General features: G+C 51.8%; 1 protein-coding gene and 1 long non-coding RNA gene across 2 annotated transcripts in view; one reads left to right on the forward strand and one right to left on the reverse strand.

Annotated features, from left to right (window-relative positions):
• Positions 1 to 3,625, reverse strand: part of LOC147917196 (uncharacterized) — a 45,955-nt gene extending 42,330 nt beyond the window's left edge. The window contains exon 1 of the long non-coding RNA XR_015551905.1: positions 1,170 to 3,625. This is a non-coding gene — a long non-coding RNA (uncharacterized LOC147917196). The remainder of the gene's footprint in view (positions 1 to 1,169) is intronic.
• On the forward strand, positions 1,402 to 16,496 carry STC2 (stanniocalcin 2). The gene is made up of 4 exons (XM_004428509.3): positions 1,402 to 2,929; positions 4,967 to 5,109; positions 7,632 to 7,843; positions 13,043 to 16,496. The coding sequence occupies exons 1-4, from the start codon at positions 2,779 to 2,781 to the stop codon at positions 13,443 to 13,445; spliced, it is 909 nt and encodes a 302-aa protein (XP_004428566.1). The 5' UTR covers positions 1,402 to 2,778; the 3' UTR covers positions 13,446 to 16,496.
• The last annotated feature ends 2,286 nt before the right edge of the window (positions 16,497 to 18,782 follow it).

The following is an 18,782-nucleotide window of genomic DNA, read 5'->3' on the forward strand; positions in this document are numbered from 1 at the left end:
TGTACTTGCAACACCTTCAAATCTTTTTTTAGTTCTAAAGAGGCAGTTGATTCAGGTGGGGGACACGAATGTCCCCTGTGAGGCTGGAGCAAATAGCCTCAAAATGAATTTTAAAATTATGCAGGTCCTCTGAGGGCAGCCTCAGGGCCTCATGGCACCAGCGCCTAGCCAAAGGCCACAGTGAGGCAGGAGCTCAGAGACCTCCTTCTGCCTGGCCGCTCTCTAGGTGCCCTCAGAGGCTTCTATCAAGTAGATTCAGAGGGTTTGCATCCAGCAAAGGTGGGCTTGCTCCCACCCTCTGGACCTCTCTTAATTCTGTGCTCAAAGAACCAAGTTACCAGATACCTTTTTTAATGCCAATGTTGCTCACGTTCTCACCTACAAGAGGCTCCATGGAAAGAAAGCCTACCCAGGAAATTCAGGGGCTTATGGAATTCCTGAGAGGCCAGAACGCTGCTGTTTGTTTGTTATGTTTTGTCTTTCAGGATCTACAGGAGATGGTTTTTCATAAACTAATAAAGGAAGCGAACTGTGCAAACAAAAGCAGGGTGGGAAATGCGAACCACCCATTTTAATGTACTCCTACCCCACCTCCTTCCACAAAAGATCTGAGGCTGCAAGAAGTAATTGCTGTTGGAATCATGGGCATGAGGGGTCAGTTTCTTGCCACCGCTGCAGACTCGGACCTTCAAAGTGACCATTTATTGGGGCTCTGAAAGTCGGGCGGGGATAGTGGACAGCAGCTCTCTGGTGCTGCAACCTGGAGGAGAGGCCACTCCAAAGGCGCCTTCCCCACCTCCTCCTCCCCTTCCTCCCTACTCAGGGCCGCTCCACGCGCCGGACGACTGCGGCCAGCGGCGGCCACCCTGCCCCCACCCCCGCCTCCGCTTTCCCTATGCCCGAGTGCAGCAGAGACCCTGGGAGAGAAGCTTTGGAAGCCGAACGGCGGCCGGAGGATGACCTGGCCCAAGCGTCTCCGCACCCCATCCCCCAACTGTGTCACATGGCGGCCCCAACGAGGCGCGCAGTGCGCCCCACCGCGGAGACCCAGGGCCGCGTCGCCGCGGGCAGGGGGTGATGAAACCTCCCCGGCGCATTACCGCAGAGGGCGCGGGCTGGGAGCGGGGCGGGGTGGGGGATGGGAGGTGGGAGCTGGTACCCTGGCTCACCTGTTCTCCAGGAGGAGGGTGGAGACGGCGGGGGAGGGGCGAGGACGCGTCAACCCCGGGTGAGCGCCGCAGGGCGCCCGGCCTCAGCGCTCGCGTCCCCGCCCTCCTCCAGCCCTGCGAGCCCCCAGAGCTGCGCCGTCGGACTGACGATGCCCGGAGCAGTTCCTGGCCCCGGCCCCGGCGCCGGGGAGACGTGAGCGTGCACACGTACACACACAGCGGGGGAAGAGGCGCTCCGAGCGGCGCCCAACTTTCTCCCTGCTTCCACTGGCCCGAGGAGAAAGCAGCCGGGGCCAATCCAGCCCCGGCCGTGCTCGGGGAGGGATCTCGAACAAGAAAGGAGAAGAGATGAAGAGAATTTCCCCAGGTTTTGTGGGTTTGGTTTGATTGGGGCTTTTTTGGTTTTTTGTTTTTTTTAACCATTTCCATCCGAGGACTGGAGAGTGAAGGGAACTCGGAGCCGGGCGGCGAGTAGCGCTTTGGGAAAATTGAAGAGTGTGTTTGGAGACGCGGAAAGTTGCCTTTCAAGCTCCGGCCTCCGGGGCACGCGATGCTCCGCGGCTGGCTGACTCAGGGCTGCCTGGGCCTCCTTGCCACCCGCCTGGAAATGATGCAAGTCCAGTCTGTCACCTGGATCCCTGCAGCCCAGTTGGGAATCCGTCTGGATTGGGGGAGGGGCGAGAAACTGGCACCCTAGGTGTTGCACGGCCCACGAAAGCGGGGCAAAAAGGAAGGGGGAAGATGGGGCAGTTTTCAGGTCAAGTCCTATACCTAGTGCTTCTGCTCCTATCTTACATAGTTTGAGGGGTTTTTTTAATGCAAAGCGTCACAACGCCAGGAATTCCCATGTGTGCTCGGTTTGCCCCCAGCATCACTGTGCCCAGGAAAGTCCTGCAATCTGTCAAGGTCTCGGAGCTGGGAATCTCACTGAATTCCAAACATCGGAAAGAGGAAACTTTCCCAGCACGACGCGGGTGTGGTTCGAGCCAGGGGCCCCGGGGAGGGGGATGGGGACGCTGTCCCAACGCAGAGCGTCCCCTCTCGCCCGTCTCTAGCTGCAACCGGAGCTGAGATTCGCTTTTACTTTTTAAAGTCCGTTCGGCCATTGCCGTGGAGCACCCGCACACGCGCACGCATCTCCGGCCGCGCTCCCACACACTCACACGCACGCAAACGCGTGGCCGTCGCCAGGTCGCCAACTTTGTTCGGCGCTCCCAGCGGCGCTCGGCTTCCTCGTGTAGTAGTTGGGCGCAGGCCCCGCCTCCCGGCCGTCTTGTCAAATGGGCGGGGGTCTCGGATTGGTCCAGCCGCCGGGACAACACCTGCTCGACTCCTTCATTCAAGTGACACCAGAGCTTCCAGGGATATTTGAGGCACCATCCCTGCCACTGCCGGGCACTCGCGGCGCTGCTAACGGCCTGGTCACATGCTCTCGGGAGAGCTACGGGAGGGCGCTGGGTAACCTCTATCCGAGCCGCGGCCGCGAGGAGGGAACAGGCGAGCAAGGAGGAAGAGTGGGAGGAGAAGGGGAAGCGGCGAAGGAGGAGGAAGAGGAGGAGGGGAGCACAAAGAATCCAGATCTCCGGGCAGGAGGTTTACACTAAGAACCATGTGTGCCGAGCGGCTGGGCCAGTTCATGACCCTGGCTTTGGTGTTGGCCACCTTCGACCCGGCGCGAGGGACTGACGCCACCAATCCGCCCGAGGGTCCCCAAGACAGGGGCTCCCAGCAGAAAGGCCGTCTGTCCCTGCAGAACACAGGTAAGTGCGTGCGCCCCCGCGGCTAGGAGCTGTTAGGAGACAACACCGTGCACCCACGTAGCGCGCCCCAGGAGCTTCGCCCGGAACTAGGCGCCCACCCAGGGCCGCGCAAACTCTTGGGGTGGCGTGGGACGTGCAAAGGAAAGCGCGAGTCGAGGCGAGGTCCGCGCCGGGCTCCGCGCGCCCGGAATCCGCACGTGCTGGTAGGGTGATGAAACGGCTGGGGCAGGACTTGTTGCTGTCCTCCCCGGGGTCGAGGGTAAATGAGGCCGTGCCTGACGCGACCAGTTCCGGCCCCGGAGTCCCGGGTTCTTTGCAAAGGTCCCTGCTCCATCCTAACCGGCCCGCGGGAGTACGGAGGGTCCCCGGAGCCGGGCTGCGCCCTGCACCCGGCGAACTTCTCTTCCCATCCGGCGGGCCGCAGCAGGACCGCTTCTCCCCCTTCTCAAAAGATGCCCGACATCCGAGAACTCTGTAGGCGAAACATTGCATTGAGAACTTTCCCCTTGGAGGCATTCCTTTCGGAAGGAGGGGATGGCGCAAAGCGTACCTTTGCAGTGCTGCCGCCGTCCCCAGCTCCAGGGCAGGTCAGCAAGCGAAGAAATGGTGACATGGCCCGAACCGTACGCCGCGGCTGCTCTCCTCATCGGCAAGCTGCCGAGCAGAGCCAGGCGTGCAGGGCACGCGGCTGGCCCTTTTCCCAGCTCCCGAGAGAGTAAGAAAATCTGCCTCCAGCTCCTTCGCTGTTCGCGGCCCTCCCTTTATTTGGGGGCCTGCGGACTGGCGGCGGCGGCGTGCGTGCGCTCACCGCACGAGCGGGAATGCACGAGTGCCCATTAGGGACGCCCCCAGCGAGTGAATCGCGGCCCTGCGCGCTCCTGCCCGGCGCGCCGGGACCGCGCGTGGGATCATCCGGAAGCCTTCCACCTCCACTAGCCGGTACCAGTACCCTGCTCGTCCTAGGACCCTTGCCCACCCTTCCCCCGCTGCAAAGGTTTCGCTAAGGATTGAGCGTGATTCTCCGTAGTTGGTGACTCTCAACAAATACACGTTCCTCATTCTCTCGGTAGATTTAATCTGAATGCGGATTATCTACTCCGACCCCTCCCATCTTCCACAATATACTTTTCTGATGTAATTCTGTGGTTGGTTTAAATCAGGGAATTGGGTAGGGGGGAGGGAAGGAAGAGAAGCTTTGCATACGGCAGCCTTGTGACAGTTAACTCCCTCAGTCTGTCCTTTCAGAGAGACGAATTAGGGCCACATTCTGCGAAGGAAGGCAGCAAACTGCCGGGTCTCGGGAATTCTAGGGGATTAAGTGACATCTCACGCCGGATCTCTATTTAAAAGGAGCCTCTCACCACGGTGGTTGCGTTTCTGCAGGCTAGCCCCTGTCTGACTCGATTCCTGCGCCTGCTCTCCAACCGAAGCTTCTACAGTCTGGTGTTTTTTATGCGGATGGTTCGGAGACTCTGCCTTAACAGGAATTTTGTTTTGATTTTTGGATGTTGAATCATAAAGCTAAATTGAAAGTGCTTTTTGGACGCTCTCATTTGGGGGTCAGGAAGGAAATGGCTGTAAGTTAATAGCAGCAGCTTTAAGTTCCAAGTAGAGAAGGATATTTCATTGATGAAGCACAGAAGGGAGAGAGCAAGCTAATCGTTTAAAATCTGATTTTTGTCTGGGCTTAGAAAGCTGAAATATCTTCTGCCCTCAAACTAAGTATTCCCACAAATACTTTACTAAGATGGGAAAGATGAAAAACGGAGTGCTCAGACCTAACTTCTGGTTGTGATTTTTTATAATGTAGGTTTGGCTAATTTTCTACAAATATTTACGAATACTGATATAAGTACTTTCGTAAGTAGATTAAATGATGAAATTTCCTTTCCCTGGCTTTTTAGATCCTGAAATAGTCATTTCTAACTTTTTTTTTCTTAAATTTTCTTTTAGTTGTTACTTTTATTTCAACCGGCCTCTGCACTCCCCAGCGTGGCTGAGAATTTTGTATATATTTGTATGTAATTCTCATTTTAGCGGAAATCCAGCACTGTTTGGTCAACGCTGGCGATGTGGGGTGTGGCGTGTTTGAATGTTTCGAGAACAACTCTTGCGAGATTCGGGGCTTACATGGGATTTGCATGACTTTTCTGCACAACGCTGGAAAATTTGATGCTCAGGTAAAAACCGTATAGAGCACGAAGAATGCTTGGGGTTAGTGTAGCATGACTGAAATGTTTGTTGGAAAGACTTGTTAACAGATTTCCTTAGCTGATCTTTGTGGTGTGTTTTCGCACTTGCAAAAGACATTCTAGATGTACTGCAAGATGCCAAAGTCTCCCCGCTCCACTCTCTGGAAGTGTCACGGAGGCTAAATCCTTCTCCGCTCTTAAGCTGTGTCTACACAGGCAGAGTGGAATGGAGACCAAGTTGAACCATTATCTGAGGATTCTTAGCAGGGAAGACAAAAGTCGTAATAAATGATAGACGTCTTCTGAGGGGACACACTATGTCTGAACACCCAGAACCCAGTCTGCAAGGCCCATGGCATTAGGAACAGTAGGTTGAGGGGGGAAGGGCAGGGACTCCAACTATACATTCCAAAAGCTATTTTCACCTAATAGGCAAGAATAAATGACACAAAATTCGTAGAAATTCATCATCTCATAGTGGGTGTATGGGCAGGCAACGTGGATAATTCAGGGCCTCCAGAAGAGCAGACTTTTCTTCCTCCTAAGTAGCAGACTCTCCTCTCCCAACTTGAAAAGTCAAAATCCTGAGTAAGTGCTGCCATTCTACACTCTTCTTTTGCTCTGTACAATAAACATAGTCAGGGCCTGACCCACGTCGGTTGTCCCAGAGTCCCAAGGATAAAGCCCAGTTGCTGTGTGGGGCAGGAAAAAACCAACAAGCAACCTTGTGGCTCCAGTGCTGATAATCCACATACATTTCAGATGGCATGTGGCATTGGGCTCACTTTTTTCATGTCCTCCCCAGCCCATATATGCACGATGAAGCACCCTGTTATAAGAAGGTATAACCTTCCTCTCCCATTTCATCGGAGAGTGATGACAATGTCTGGATGAGACCAACAGTTTAGGTGTGATTTATGAACATCACCAGTCACCATCAACTGACATCCTGTAGAGAGCCTGACAAAGCAAGGCCTGGGAACCAGAAAGGGATGCGACCGGGCTGGCAGCCTACAGTACAGAGGATGTGGGGTGGCAGGAGGGGAAACAGAAACCAGGGAAGGAAAGAGGTAGACTGTTTGAACTCCTTGAGGCTCCCTAATAAAGCATCCCTTCTGGATTCACTGGAATTAGGAAACGTAATAGGAAATCCGGAGGAAAGATGTGTATTGAAGGGCAATCCCACAGGATGTCAGGGAAGAATACCAAGAGCAGATTGCTGCAGCCCACGCATACATTAATCTTCCTTTTCTTCTCCACCAACAGGAGTGTGTTCTCAAGTTAGAAGCATCCCTTTCAAGTCGGTTCTCAGCACATAACTACTTAATAAACTGGCACACCCAACCCTCTATCCTATTTGGCTCCCACTGGAGAGTCAGAGGAAAGGGGGCCACAGGGAGTTGGTTTTTCAGTGATCAGACACGACCTATAGACATTTCAATTGCTTCTAAAGGAGAGAACCAAAATAAATGTGCTGGCTGGCTTCCCACTTCCAACCTAAACCCCTTTACTTTCTCAACTCCGTTACTTCCAGGCCTGTCTAAAAACAGAGGGGTGACCTCTCCAGCGACAGCTTGTTTCTATAGCGATGGAGGGTGCGGGGATCCCTGGGTAGGTATCCCACAATGCCTCTCTGCCCTGGGAGGTTGATAAGGGAACTAAAGGCCTGAGCTCGCCTCCACACCCCCAACAGCTGTCTCCTTTCTAGGATAAGAACAATCTAATGGAGTTGCCAGGAAAGAGAACTGTAGGCCAGATGTATGCCTGGCTGCCGCGGCGCTCAGAGGCAGGGAGCCTGGGGGAGGGGCTGTCAATTGGGCAGTTCAGACTCCAGATGCTGCCAGGCAGTGTGCCAGGCGGGCCTTTTAGAGGCAGTAATCCTAACAGTTTAAAGGAGTCGAATCGTTTTCAAAAAGGAAAAGAATGTTCCTCCTTAAAGGATAGGAGGAGACAAGAGTCTGGGTCGGGGGCAGTGGGAGACACTGAGGCAGAAAGGAGAGGCACAGTCAGCTCCCCATCTTGACATCACTTGTGGAAGAGAAGGAAAAGGAAAGGTGTGAGATTTGGACAAGGAGGCACCTTCTGCTTGGGAAAAACTCCTGCTGGGAAGCACCAAGGAGTTCTGGATTGATGTCTGGCCAAAGTCCCCTTGTGTTCCAGAACAGTTGCCACCGAACAGCCAACACTGGGCTGCCTTGAGGACAGACGGCCACGGAAGCCCCGGGACGAGGGAAACTAGAGGAACAGCTGGGGAGGAAGTAGGCAGATTTGTTAGTCTCCCGAAGGAACATCCTTTTTGGGCAAATGCCAGAGGCATCGTGTCACTCTAGACATCCCTCCTGATTGAGCATCACCCTGTCACCTGCAGGGACGTCAGTCTGGGGCAGGGCCATGGGGTTCAGTTGTCAGAAAAATCCTGGGTACGCCCAGGAAGGGTAAATGGCTAAGCGTGTAACAGGACTCATTTCTTCTGCCCCTTTCTCGCTCGTCTCTGTCCTCTCTGTTCTCAGGGCAAGTCATTCATCAAAGACGCCTTGAAGTGTAAGGCCCACGCTCTGCGGCACCGATTCGGTTGCATAAGCCGGAAGTGCCCAGCCATTAAGGAAATGGTGTTTCAGCTACAGCGGGAATGCTACCTCAAACACGACCTGTGCTCCGCTGCCCAGGAGAACACCCGGGTGATGGTGGAGATGATTCACTTCAAGGACCTACTGCTGCATGAGTGAGTGCTGCCCCACGGGCCGGGAGGGAGGCCTCAGCGTGGCTAGAGGGCTGGAGAGTCTTCTTCAGCGAGAGGGGCTTGTTTTTAGAGGCTGAGCTCTCCTGTCAAATGGGAAAGGTTATGTTTACCTCAGAGAGCTGCGCTGACTCCCCAGAGAGTCCCTTTCCTGCTGGCCTTCAGGAAAAGTGAAAGAAGTTTCCACCATCAGTTTCAAAATCATAAGCAATAGAAACGGGAAACTTTTTTATTAAGTATGAAACGTGTAGGATTCAGAATACCCTTTGTGTTGCCCTCAGCCAAGATCCAACAGTTCTCTGAGTCTTCCAAGTAGCCGTGGAGGTGCCCCAACAGACAGCCATGAGATAATAACATTTGTCAGGCATTTACTAAGTGCCAGGCATTGTGCCAAGTGCTCTATGTGAATTTTCCACTTGATCCTCACAACAGCCCTGTGAGCTAGGTACCATTCTCATCCCCATTTTACAGAAGAGAAAACTGAGATTCGCTGAGATGAAGATCACACAGCCAATGAGAGGCAAAGCCAGGACTGGGAGCCAGGCAGTGCAGCTCCAGAACCTACGCTCTTAAATGCTGAGGGCAATGGCTATTTTTCCTGCCTCCATAAGCTCTCCTCTCCCTTAGAAGGTCCAGTTCACCTCCTCTAACATGTTAATGCCCTTTCAGAGAAAATGCAAAGCAAATGTCAAAAACTTTAATCAGCTAAATACCTTTATGCCAAAGTGAGGAAGTGTGAACTTACCTATGTGAAGACTTGCAATTCAATAATAAACCTAGGACATCTCATTCCTTAAAAAACTCCCATCTAGGGCAAGCTCTGATGGCCTAGTGGTTAAAAAGTTCCACACACTCTGCTTCAGCAGCCTGGGTTCAGTTCCTGGGTGTGGAACCACACCACTCATCTGTCAGTAGCCATGCTGTGGCAGCAGCTCACATAAAAAGAGGAAAGGTTAGCAAGAGATGTTAGCTCAGGGCGAATCTTTCCCAGCAAAAAAAAATCCCATCTATAGGATCCTAAATTTGGCAGAGTGATAAAGCACGTGGATACATAATTGCTCTAACATGAAGCCTGGTCGATAGCCCAGGAAGGTTATGATGGCCTCTTCCTCAGAGACACAGGGCAGAAAGCAAGACACCAGCTAAGCAGACCAGTACAAGTCATTGCCACCTTGATGGCACCATTGGTCTTTCTGCAGTGACTTGATGGGCCAAATCAATACAATTTTATGAACTCTTGCTCCTAGTTCATGCCATGGACTTCCCCTGGCTGTGTCATTAAGCAGGCTATTCCCCACCCTACCTTAGATGATGGAGGACAACCATCACCTGTCACTTTCCCTTGGTTATGAGGTTCTAGGTATCTGGCAACACCCCTGGTGCAGTGTTAGAATGATAAGACTCACCGTGCATCTCTGCAAGTGGCTCTTGCCAAGAGCAAAGTAACGTCGCCTTTTCCTTGAGTTACACTAATGCCTGATAAAATATTTTTTACTCTTCCAAATACCTGTAAAGAAACAACAGTATCAACAACAACAAAAATAATAATAGCTATCATTTTTTTAGTGGGCCACGCCCTGGGCCAGAGACTTTACCTGGATTATCTTATTTATCTTTCCCAACAACACTAGGAGATGGAGATTACTGTCCCCATTTAACAGAGCAGGAAAGTGAAGCTAAGAGGTTAATGATGTTACTCTGAGATTTGATTCCTGCTTTTCAGCTTGGGAATTGATATATATGACTGAAGCCAGTTATCAAGAATAGACCTCAAGTCTCCTTGCTCCTGGCCTGCTTGCTCCCTACTAGACCTGCTAAAGGCTCATTGGTCCCCAAATGTGGCAGGGTTTTCCCTTTTCTCAAATATATCCCCATTGCATAAGGAGAGCGCTGTGAAATTCCCTTCCTTCAAGGTGCCCCTAGAAGAGGCAAATGCCCCATGGATGAGAAACTCATGAAGTTCATTTGTCCTCAACCCGCTATCCATTAGAGATAGTTTGTTAGCCTCAAGAAGAGATCATGGGGCGCTAGTTTATAAGTCTATGATACATTCCTGGAGCTGAGAAGACTTTCTCTTTTTGAAGAAAAATCTTCTTTGGGAAAACTGAAGGTTTTGAAGTTTTTCATCCCCGCTGGAATTTAAAAGGGGTAAAGTGCTGTAGCTTTCTGTTGTCTCCTCCATGGAAACATGGCCTGTGGGGCCATGAGACCCTTACTTTCAAAGGGCTCCTCGCATCATTTAGAATGAACACATAGCCCCCCACCACAGCCTGCTCTGGTGCAGGTGGCCCACCCCACAGGGCCGCCTGGGCCTCTTTTAAGAACACTCACTGTGGCTGCTCGCAAGTCCTCTTGCCGCTGCTAAGCCAGCCCCTCTCGGCAGCCGGTCTCGCCTCGCTCCGGCTCCCCACAAACCCCCGCTACCTTCCCTTCTGAAGCCACAACTATGCAGTGCATCAACTTGTACTTCAAGCTGAATTGCCTGAGTTTTTTGTTTTTTAAACAATCTTAACTGATTTTTGCACAAAAGATCCCATCAGTCCCCAGATATCAAGACCATTTAAGAATGTGTGGCATTAGTCACAGACAAGAAAATGGGAACTGAATTTGCTCTTCACTTTAGAGAGGAGGAAACCGCAGTCACCCCAGAATCCACATCCATCCCAAAACTCTCATATGCAGTTAAAGTGGCTCCCTTCAAGCTCTCCATTCCCCTCTGCTCCCCTCACCCCTTCCCGCCCCACTTTCTCCATATCAACTGCCTTGGCCACCACACACCCTGTCACTGGGTGCTGGCAGCCTCTAGGCACGTCCCCCTCCAAGTATTTTTTAAAATCCTTTAGCCTTGCTGACACCCAGTTGAGGGAGCTGGGCTTTGTCATTAGACACGGGCTGAGCCTGCAGCCTGAGAAGGCACCACGCCAGCTCGAAACACAGCTTAGATTAACACACCCTCCCCACGGTTCACAGCTTTCTCATCAGGAGAGAGCGCCAAGGGCAGAGGAGAGCGTGGGCTAGTCCAGCCTTCTCAGATCCGCCTTGGGGTTCCGAGAGTCATCTGGCAGGCAGGACGCCCGGGGGAAGGCGGCCAGGGGGCAGTCCGTCCATTCCCAGTAGTCCATTCCCCTCCCCTTACTCTGCGGAAAGAAACTTGAAGCGGAGCAGTGGCTTAGTGTCCCAGAAAGACAGAGATTCTCGTTCTCAGCCCCTGCCGTTTGCTCCTCTAGCCCCAGAGGAGTGGCAGGTACAGTCTGGTGCTGAAATCCTGGTACTGCCGCGGCAGATACACTCCATGAACTGGAGCTACCGGCAGTCAGCAGCTAGTTTTCAAAAGATGGAAGGAAACACACATGCATTGAGCATTTGCCTTGTGTGGCTCCAAGATGATGAGTTGATCACTGTCCTTGTCACTGTTAGGGGCCTGCCTTAGAGAATTTAAGCACCCTGCCCATCAGCCGTGCACAGACTCTCTGACTCCAAAGGCATCAAGTAGGCCTTAAAAGGCAGCTTGATCTCTATCAGCCAGAACATTCCTCCTCTGCACTGTCAGCCCAGCCCCAGGCCTTCCCAGCCCAGAAGCTGCCAAAAGCCACTTTCTCCTCACACTTTTACATCTGTGAAATAAGGACAGTTCACTCCATTACAGCTTGAGGGCTAATTCCCGAAAGTGGCAGTAAACTACTTCACAAGTCTTACAACACAATCTGCCCTTCCTGCGTGGCAACAACTGCCAGCTTGCAAAGGGAAGATTACATGGGCCACAATGCAGCCAGCCAGGTGGTCCAGGCTCACAGAGGACACAAGTCTTGCTCCTTCTTATAAATGGTCTCACGGTGCAGAGTGAGTTCCCTGCCCGCAGTGGTGGCCCAGAGCTGCCGTGCTCATGGTCAGATATATCCAGGAACTTTGCTGGCCAGGGACTGCCTAAGAACACTGGTTAGCTGCAGGAAACGTTCCACACCCTCCTTGAGGCTTTTAAAAGGCCAGTGAGATGTAAGAAAGGCTCCATGAGCAAGCGATGAGAGCCCATTGCCGGGGACACTCTTACCAGATGGGCTCATAAATATCAAAAGCAGGCACACTGCTGCTGCCTTCTGCACACACCTCCCACCCCCAGGAGGCAGGTTTGCATGACGTGATCATTCCTCCTCCAGCACTTTTCCTAAAGGACAACCCAGGGCAGCTGGAATGGCCTGAGCAGCTGGCTCTCCCCTCCGGAACCTAGCGTGTTTATTTCACAGACAGCTGCCTCTCATTCTAAACACTGGGCCCCTGGCGGGCAGCCCTCCCCTCCGGTTCTGGGGAGGCCCAGCCTGGAAGAATAGAGATGCTGAGATGGCTGCTCCCGCTCCCCAGCCTCAACTACCAAGAAAGGGAAGAGCTCCATGGGAAAGGACATCCCAAGGAGGCGGTCTTCCTCCCACCCTCTCCACCCCTTCCAGACTCCTCCAGGTACGGAGGGAAGTGCATCCATTAACTTCCAAAAGCACCCCTCTTCATCATGAGTCTGAACCAGGGGCAAACACAGACATGGGGAGAAGGGTTTCTTGGGTGCCTCACTTAGAGAAAGCTCGCCCAGGATAGTGGCACCCAGTGCAAAGCCAGCCAGCCTGCTGACGCCACAGGCAAGGGGGCGATGTGGGGCTCCCCAAGCCCTAAATCTGCATGGCTCCTCCTTCCCTGCCAAAAAGGCTCCTCAATTTGGTATTTAAGGCTCTTCACCATTTGCCTAAATATTATTCCACTGGCCCCTGAGACCCATCTCCACTCCTACTAAAACCCTCCAGGTTAGCCTGCCCGACACGCCCAGAGCTCTCCTGCTCTCCTGGCATTGTTGCCATGGCTGCCCTGCGTGGTGTCCTCACCCCACCTTCCCTGAGGCTCTTTCTTTTAGCATATGCACCTGTGAATTGTCACTGGCCCTTTTTCTTGTGGGCTCTGTCTCCAACCTCTGACTCTCCAGCGCATGGCATGGAGCCTGGTACATGACCACCCAGTACATGGTAGTTGAGGCCAGTACTCCAAAGAATATGAGTAAAGGCTGAAGTAACTCTGGAAAGCTCTTTCTCCAAACCAAACCCAAGCCAAGCACTGGCCATCTCTCTCTTCCCTGGTGTTGTCACTGCCCTCCATGGCCCACGCGGTTCTGGTTCCATTCCTGGTCTCTCTGCTCTCCATCTCTAGACCCTACGTGGACCTGGTGAACCTGCTGCTGACCTGTGGGGAGGAGGTGAAGGAGGCCATCACCCACAGTGTGCAGGCACAGTGTGAGCAGAACTGGGGCAGCCTGTGCTCCATCCTGAGCTTCTGCACCTCAGCCATCCAGAGGCCGCCCACCGCGCCTCCGGAGCACCGGCTCCAGGTGGACAGAGCCAAGCTGTCCAGGGCCCACCACGAGGAAGCGGGTCACCGCCTCTCAGAGCCCAGTAGTCGGGAGACCGGCCGAGGTGCCAAGGGCGAGCGAGGTAGCAAGAGCCACCCGCATGCCCATGCCCAGGGGAGAGCCGCCGGCCATGGGGCCCAAGGAACTTCTGGAAGCAGCGAGTGGGAGGATGAACAGTCTGAGTATTCCGATATCCGAAGGTGAAACGAAAAGGCTGGCCAGGAAATCTTTCCTCCACGCCGTCCATTTTCTTCTCTATGGACATTCCAAAACATTTGCCATTAAAGAGGGGTGATGTCGCACGCAGGATTTGGTGGGGACTGCGGACCTGAGGAAGCTGTGTATTAGTGGGATGAACAGGTGAGGCGGAGACTGCCTGGGCAGCAGCAAGGTCTGGGCCGTGCCCAGTGGGTTCCGCCCTCGCACACCCTGAGGTGAGGGTGCCACGTGTCCTTGCAACTTTGTCTTCTTTCTGTCGTGGAGCCACTGGGCGGCGGCCTGCTGGGGAGATGGAGCGGGGAGGGGACACTTGGTGCGGGTCCCCGCCCCGTAGCTTCTGGTGCTGTCTTGGCGGACAGCAGCTGGATTCCGGTGCAGGAGTGGATGTGAAAATCTCCATGCGAATCAGGAGAAGGCTGGAAAGGAGGCAAGGACCGTGTGGGTTCTTGGTGCCAAATCGAAATTCAGTTTCTTGTATGGGACCTTGAGGTTTGGAGCTGCTTGGCAGGGGAGGGCGAGGGTTCTAAGTGTAATTTCTGAGCCGTTGTTCTGTCTGGGGGACCCTGTCCGAGGGAGTGGCCCCGTGTGTTTGTATCTTAACCACTGCTTGAAGTCTCGATTTCACTTTTTTATTTATCCAGTTACATCTACGTATCTGTCGTCTAAATAAATGGCTTTCAAACAAAGCAACTGGGTCGTTAAAACCAGCTCAACGGAAAAAAAAAAACAGCCCATCTTTTAGGGCTGATTTTTTTAAGTGCTATTTTAAAAGGAAACAAAGAGCAAAGCAGCTATCCATCTGACTGCCTGGTGTGGGCTCGGAGCCGCTTAGGGCAAACCCCACACCTGGAGTAAAATGCACACACCAGGAGTTCGTTTGACAGACGTCCCTCAGCATCTCCTTATCTCACCTCGACCCTCAGCCAAGATCGTTAATGCACCATACCCTGGACTCCGTGAGGCCAAGTTGGAAGGCTGCCTTTTCCGTGCTGGAGGATGGAAGAGGGGAGAGGAGAATGGAGACTACTCAGTAATTTCCATGAGGGAATGCCGACCTTTTACATAAATGGAGAAGACTGCCGAAAATCGCAGAGGGACAGGATATTCCAGATCCGATTGGAAATTTAGCAACAAGGAAAAGAGTCAGCGTGGACAAGAAAAGGCAGAGAAGAGAGACAGAACTGAGAATACAGGCGAGAAGGGAGAGGATTATAATAGAAAGTGTCAGCAGTGGATTTCTTGCGGTTACCTAAAACATTTCAGAGAGATGCCTTTTCTTTTCTTTCCTAATAGGCTGTCAAATTAAAGCCTATCCTTCCTTGCAGCCAATACTCAAATAGGACCCCAGTATTGCAAGGAGTGGACGAGTGTCCTCAGCCAGGTCCTTCTAGAGCAGGGGTCAGCGAATTTTTTCTGTAAAGGTCCAGATAGCAAATTCACTATTTTCAACTTGGCCGGGCATATGGTTTCTGCCGCAACTACTCAGCTCTGCCGTTGTAGCTTGAAGCAGACATACGCAGACCACACGTAACAAATAGGCCTGGCTCCGCTCCAGTGAAATTGTATTTTAACAAGTGCCCCACTGGCTTTGGCTCTTGGTCTGAGTTTGCTGACCCCTGTTCTAGTAAGTGGGCAAAAAATATGCATCCTGCGTTTGTATCAGCTCATAGCTCTCCCTCAAAGCAATCTGAAGCCAGAGAGAAAGAAGCTAAATTTATCTACTCCAAAATGATCTGTTCCACGGAATGCCCTTACCCAAAACAGCTCGTATTTAAACACCCAAAGTCCAACCTCATTGCCGCCAGGACGTGGTGCTGGAGGGTCAGTTCCCTGATCTTTCATGATCCGTGTTGGAAAGAAATCATTTGTGTCTTGGGGGAAGGGGAATGAAGTGTTGAGAGAAGCACCTAGAAAGACCTGGAGCTGTGGGAAGCAGAGGAGATGGTGCCCTTAATCGCGCTCTGCCTGCGGCGGGAGGAGGACTGGTGTGGCAGGCTCTGCCACGGGAACCCAGCGTGAACCGCGGTTGTCTCCAGCATGGGCCACTGCAGCGCGTTGACTGTTTCACTCACATCACTCAAAAGCTGAAGCAATAACATTCTCCAGCGTTGCTGGGTCAGCTGTTCATTTGTTCACCAGCTCCTGGGCTGGATGTGTGAAAGGCATCACTTTTATATTTTCCTCAGTGTAAATGTTTTATGTGTTCGCCTACTGATGTCCCATTTGTTGCTTCTATTGTAAATATTTGTCATTGTATTTATTATCTCAGTGTTCCCCGCCCCTCAACGCATAAACCTGCTTACGATGTTCATTTGAACCCCTTCACGGATCTCCGTTGTATATTTTTCATGCCACTGGTTTGTTTTATCTCACAAGTCAGGTAGATATCATTTCATTCTGGTTCCTAATGTTTTGAAGCATACGATAGTATTTATTGCTAAGATTCTTTTGCTCAAAACTGAGGAAAAGTCCAAATTCCTGTAAGCATTCATTTGTCCCATCTAAACTGTAAGCAAAGTGGTCATTAAAAATAGACCCTTGCCTCGGGCTTCATGCTTCATACAGATTTACTCATGAGCCTTCCTTTGAGGAAGGATGTGGATTTCCAAATAAAGATACGATGTTTATTTTGAGCTTTGCATGTTAACAAGATGATCTGAACACCTCTCCTCTGTATCAATAAATAGCCCTGTTATTCTGAAATGAGAGGACTGAGTGGAGTGAAATGCTGACACCCAAAACTAAATAAATAGAAAACACCAGCCCAGAACTTTAGTCATATTTTGACACACACACACAAAGAGAGAAATCTAAACTTGAACCAAGTAAACGGCTTCGCTAGAACAACATGGAAAAACAATGCTTCCAGGGCCATTTCCTAAGGAAGAACAGCCTCATCTGATCTCAGAATTGGCACCAAGTGAGCTTGCTAAGTCATAATACCTGTTTCTGTTATGGATTTAGGCAACAGGATCTGTACATTGTCACATTGCATTATTTTTCTCCCAGCATTAATAAAGGTTTTAAATAAATGGCTCCCCCTTGAGTAGCATTATTGTCTGAGAGGGCGTTGGACGTCCAGTGCAAAGGGGGACGGCTGTGAGCAAGTCGCCTTTTGAGTCCTTTTAAAATGCTGGATGTTCAGTTTACAAGGAGGGGAACGAGGTGAAGAAGACCACCCTGGGCTTCTCCTCCATCAGAGGGACTCTGTCCAAGACCCTGGCTGAGTCACCCAGACACAGAGGAGAATGAACTCCATGCAGCCAGCCTGGAAGTGCCAGCCCCATGGCCATTAGGGAGGTCACAGCTCCCTCTGGTCTCCCCTGGGCCCTGGGACCCCTCCTTTCAGACTGAGCCTGTGCGGACACCACCAGCATAAGTGCTCAGTGGCCTGGCACAGGCAGGGAAGTTCACCGCATCCTTCCCAGCTCTTCTCACCACAGCAAAACAGAGCTGGAGTCCCTGATCTCTGAGGGTTCACACACCATTAGTGTACCTACTATGTGCAGGGCACAGTGCTAGGTATTTCGCATATATTATCTCATCCTAACTGTGTCCCACAAGTAGCAAATATTATTCCCATCTTACAGATGAAGAAACCAAGGTATTGAAAGATAAAGCAACTTGTCCCAAACCATGTGGCTAGTGAGGGGGAGGTCTGAACCCAACCCAAGGTCTGCGACCCTGAGACCACATGCTCTCCCCCACTTCAGGCCTAGATTCTCCACGTGCGATTTATTGTTAATTTAAGCCGATCAGTGTTATTCCTATTGTACATGAGGCTTAGAGAAAGAATATTTATACTCTTACATTTACAGCAACAGGACGCTGAGGAGTTCTGCTTTAGAATGGAAAGGAAAATTGACACTTTCACCTTTCTTATCTGCAAAGACTCAAGTTTTGGTTCAGCTGAGGGAGAACGGGAGAATCACAGAGTCTCGTCACTTTTCTGTGCATGTGGGTAATTGTCTAAAAGGTTCTCCTCAAGGGCCACGGAGGAAAGCGTGTCGGGAGTGGCTGGCTTCTGAGAACATGTAGCAGAGCTTTCTCCACTAGACCCACCAGATCACCAGCCCTGTCTGAGAAGCCGGGCTCCCCTGAGATCTTCACACCATCATCGTCCTCATCGTGACAGCAGCAGTTTCTTGTGGATCTTTTCTGTGCCCCATGCACTACCTGGTGCTTTATGGATATTATTTGAACCCCATTTTGCACAGGAAGAAACTGAGGCTCAAAGGCATCTTACTATGCCTAGAGCCCGTCACAAGGCTAGCAAGCTCCAGAGGTGGCATGCCAACCCACCCCAGGGCTCTGCTCTGTCTTACTCGCCATCTCCCACCCCAGGTGGGAAAACATGGGTTAAGTACACCCAAGTTCAGAAACGCAGCTGCCTCCCCCAACCCTCAGGACTGCTCCAACCCATCGGTTCAGGAATTATTAGGCTGTGGGAGGAAGAAGGCAGAAGGGCTTCCAAATACGCTGGTATTTAAGTGAAGTTTCCAAAGGAAGCTGGAGCTGCATGCCCCAAAATCTGGAGACGGAAATCTGAATTTGTTCTAAAGTCAACAAAAAAGAAAGCCCCCCGCTGAGGAGGGGACAAGCCTTGGCCAGAGAACAGGTTTCATGTGAAATTATTTTTTTGTGGACGGAGAAGAGAAGAAAAGAGCAATAGAAGCCTTGGGCTGGGAGTCATGTGCTGCTGCTGCGTAAGCAGTTCGGTTTTTATCACCCCCCAAAAAGGACACACGCAAAACGTCACTCCCCAGAGAGAACGGAAGAAAAAAGCCACAAAGCCAACCTAAGCTTATACGTGAAATGGGCCCAGCAGGATGAACCCTGCCGGTCGACAGAACACAAGCCTGGTGGCCCTTGAGGCTGTGTGCCCACCTAGCCACCGTTCAACATCCGGCCTGCCTGGGAGAGCTAAAAGTTGGGAGAGGCCAGAAGAGCTCCTCTGAGGAATTCTCACTGGCAGGGCAATTGTTCACAAGGTACAGAGGAGAATCAGCTGGTTCCATTTTCCATTAGACAGTTTCCGGGATTTTTTTATGGTTCTTAAAGTTAAGGGGGAGTGCCCACGTGAAAGAAGTGACAGGCTAAAGAGGATCAGGACCGCCTGCCCGCTCACCCTCCGGAGTCACGAATGATACTCAGCCCAGGACCCACGGTGCCAAAGAGTGCTTTGTGCAGGAAGAATGACCAGGCCCTAGAATTCTGTCCCTGTCACTTATTGCTACGTTAACAAACTACCCCAAAAACTTGGTAGATTGCAACAACCATTTTATTTTGCTCACAATTTTGTGCATCAGAAATTTAGAAAGA

This window comes from Ceratotherium simum, chromosome 4 (assembly GCF_057802395.1).
Source record: "Ceratotherium simum simum isolate JZ-2026a chromosome 4, ASM5780239v1, whole genome shotgun sequence".
Classification (NCBI taxonomy): Eukaryota; Metazoa; Chordata; class Mammalia; order Perissodactyla; family Rhinocerotidae; genus Ceratotherium; species Ceratotherium simum.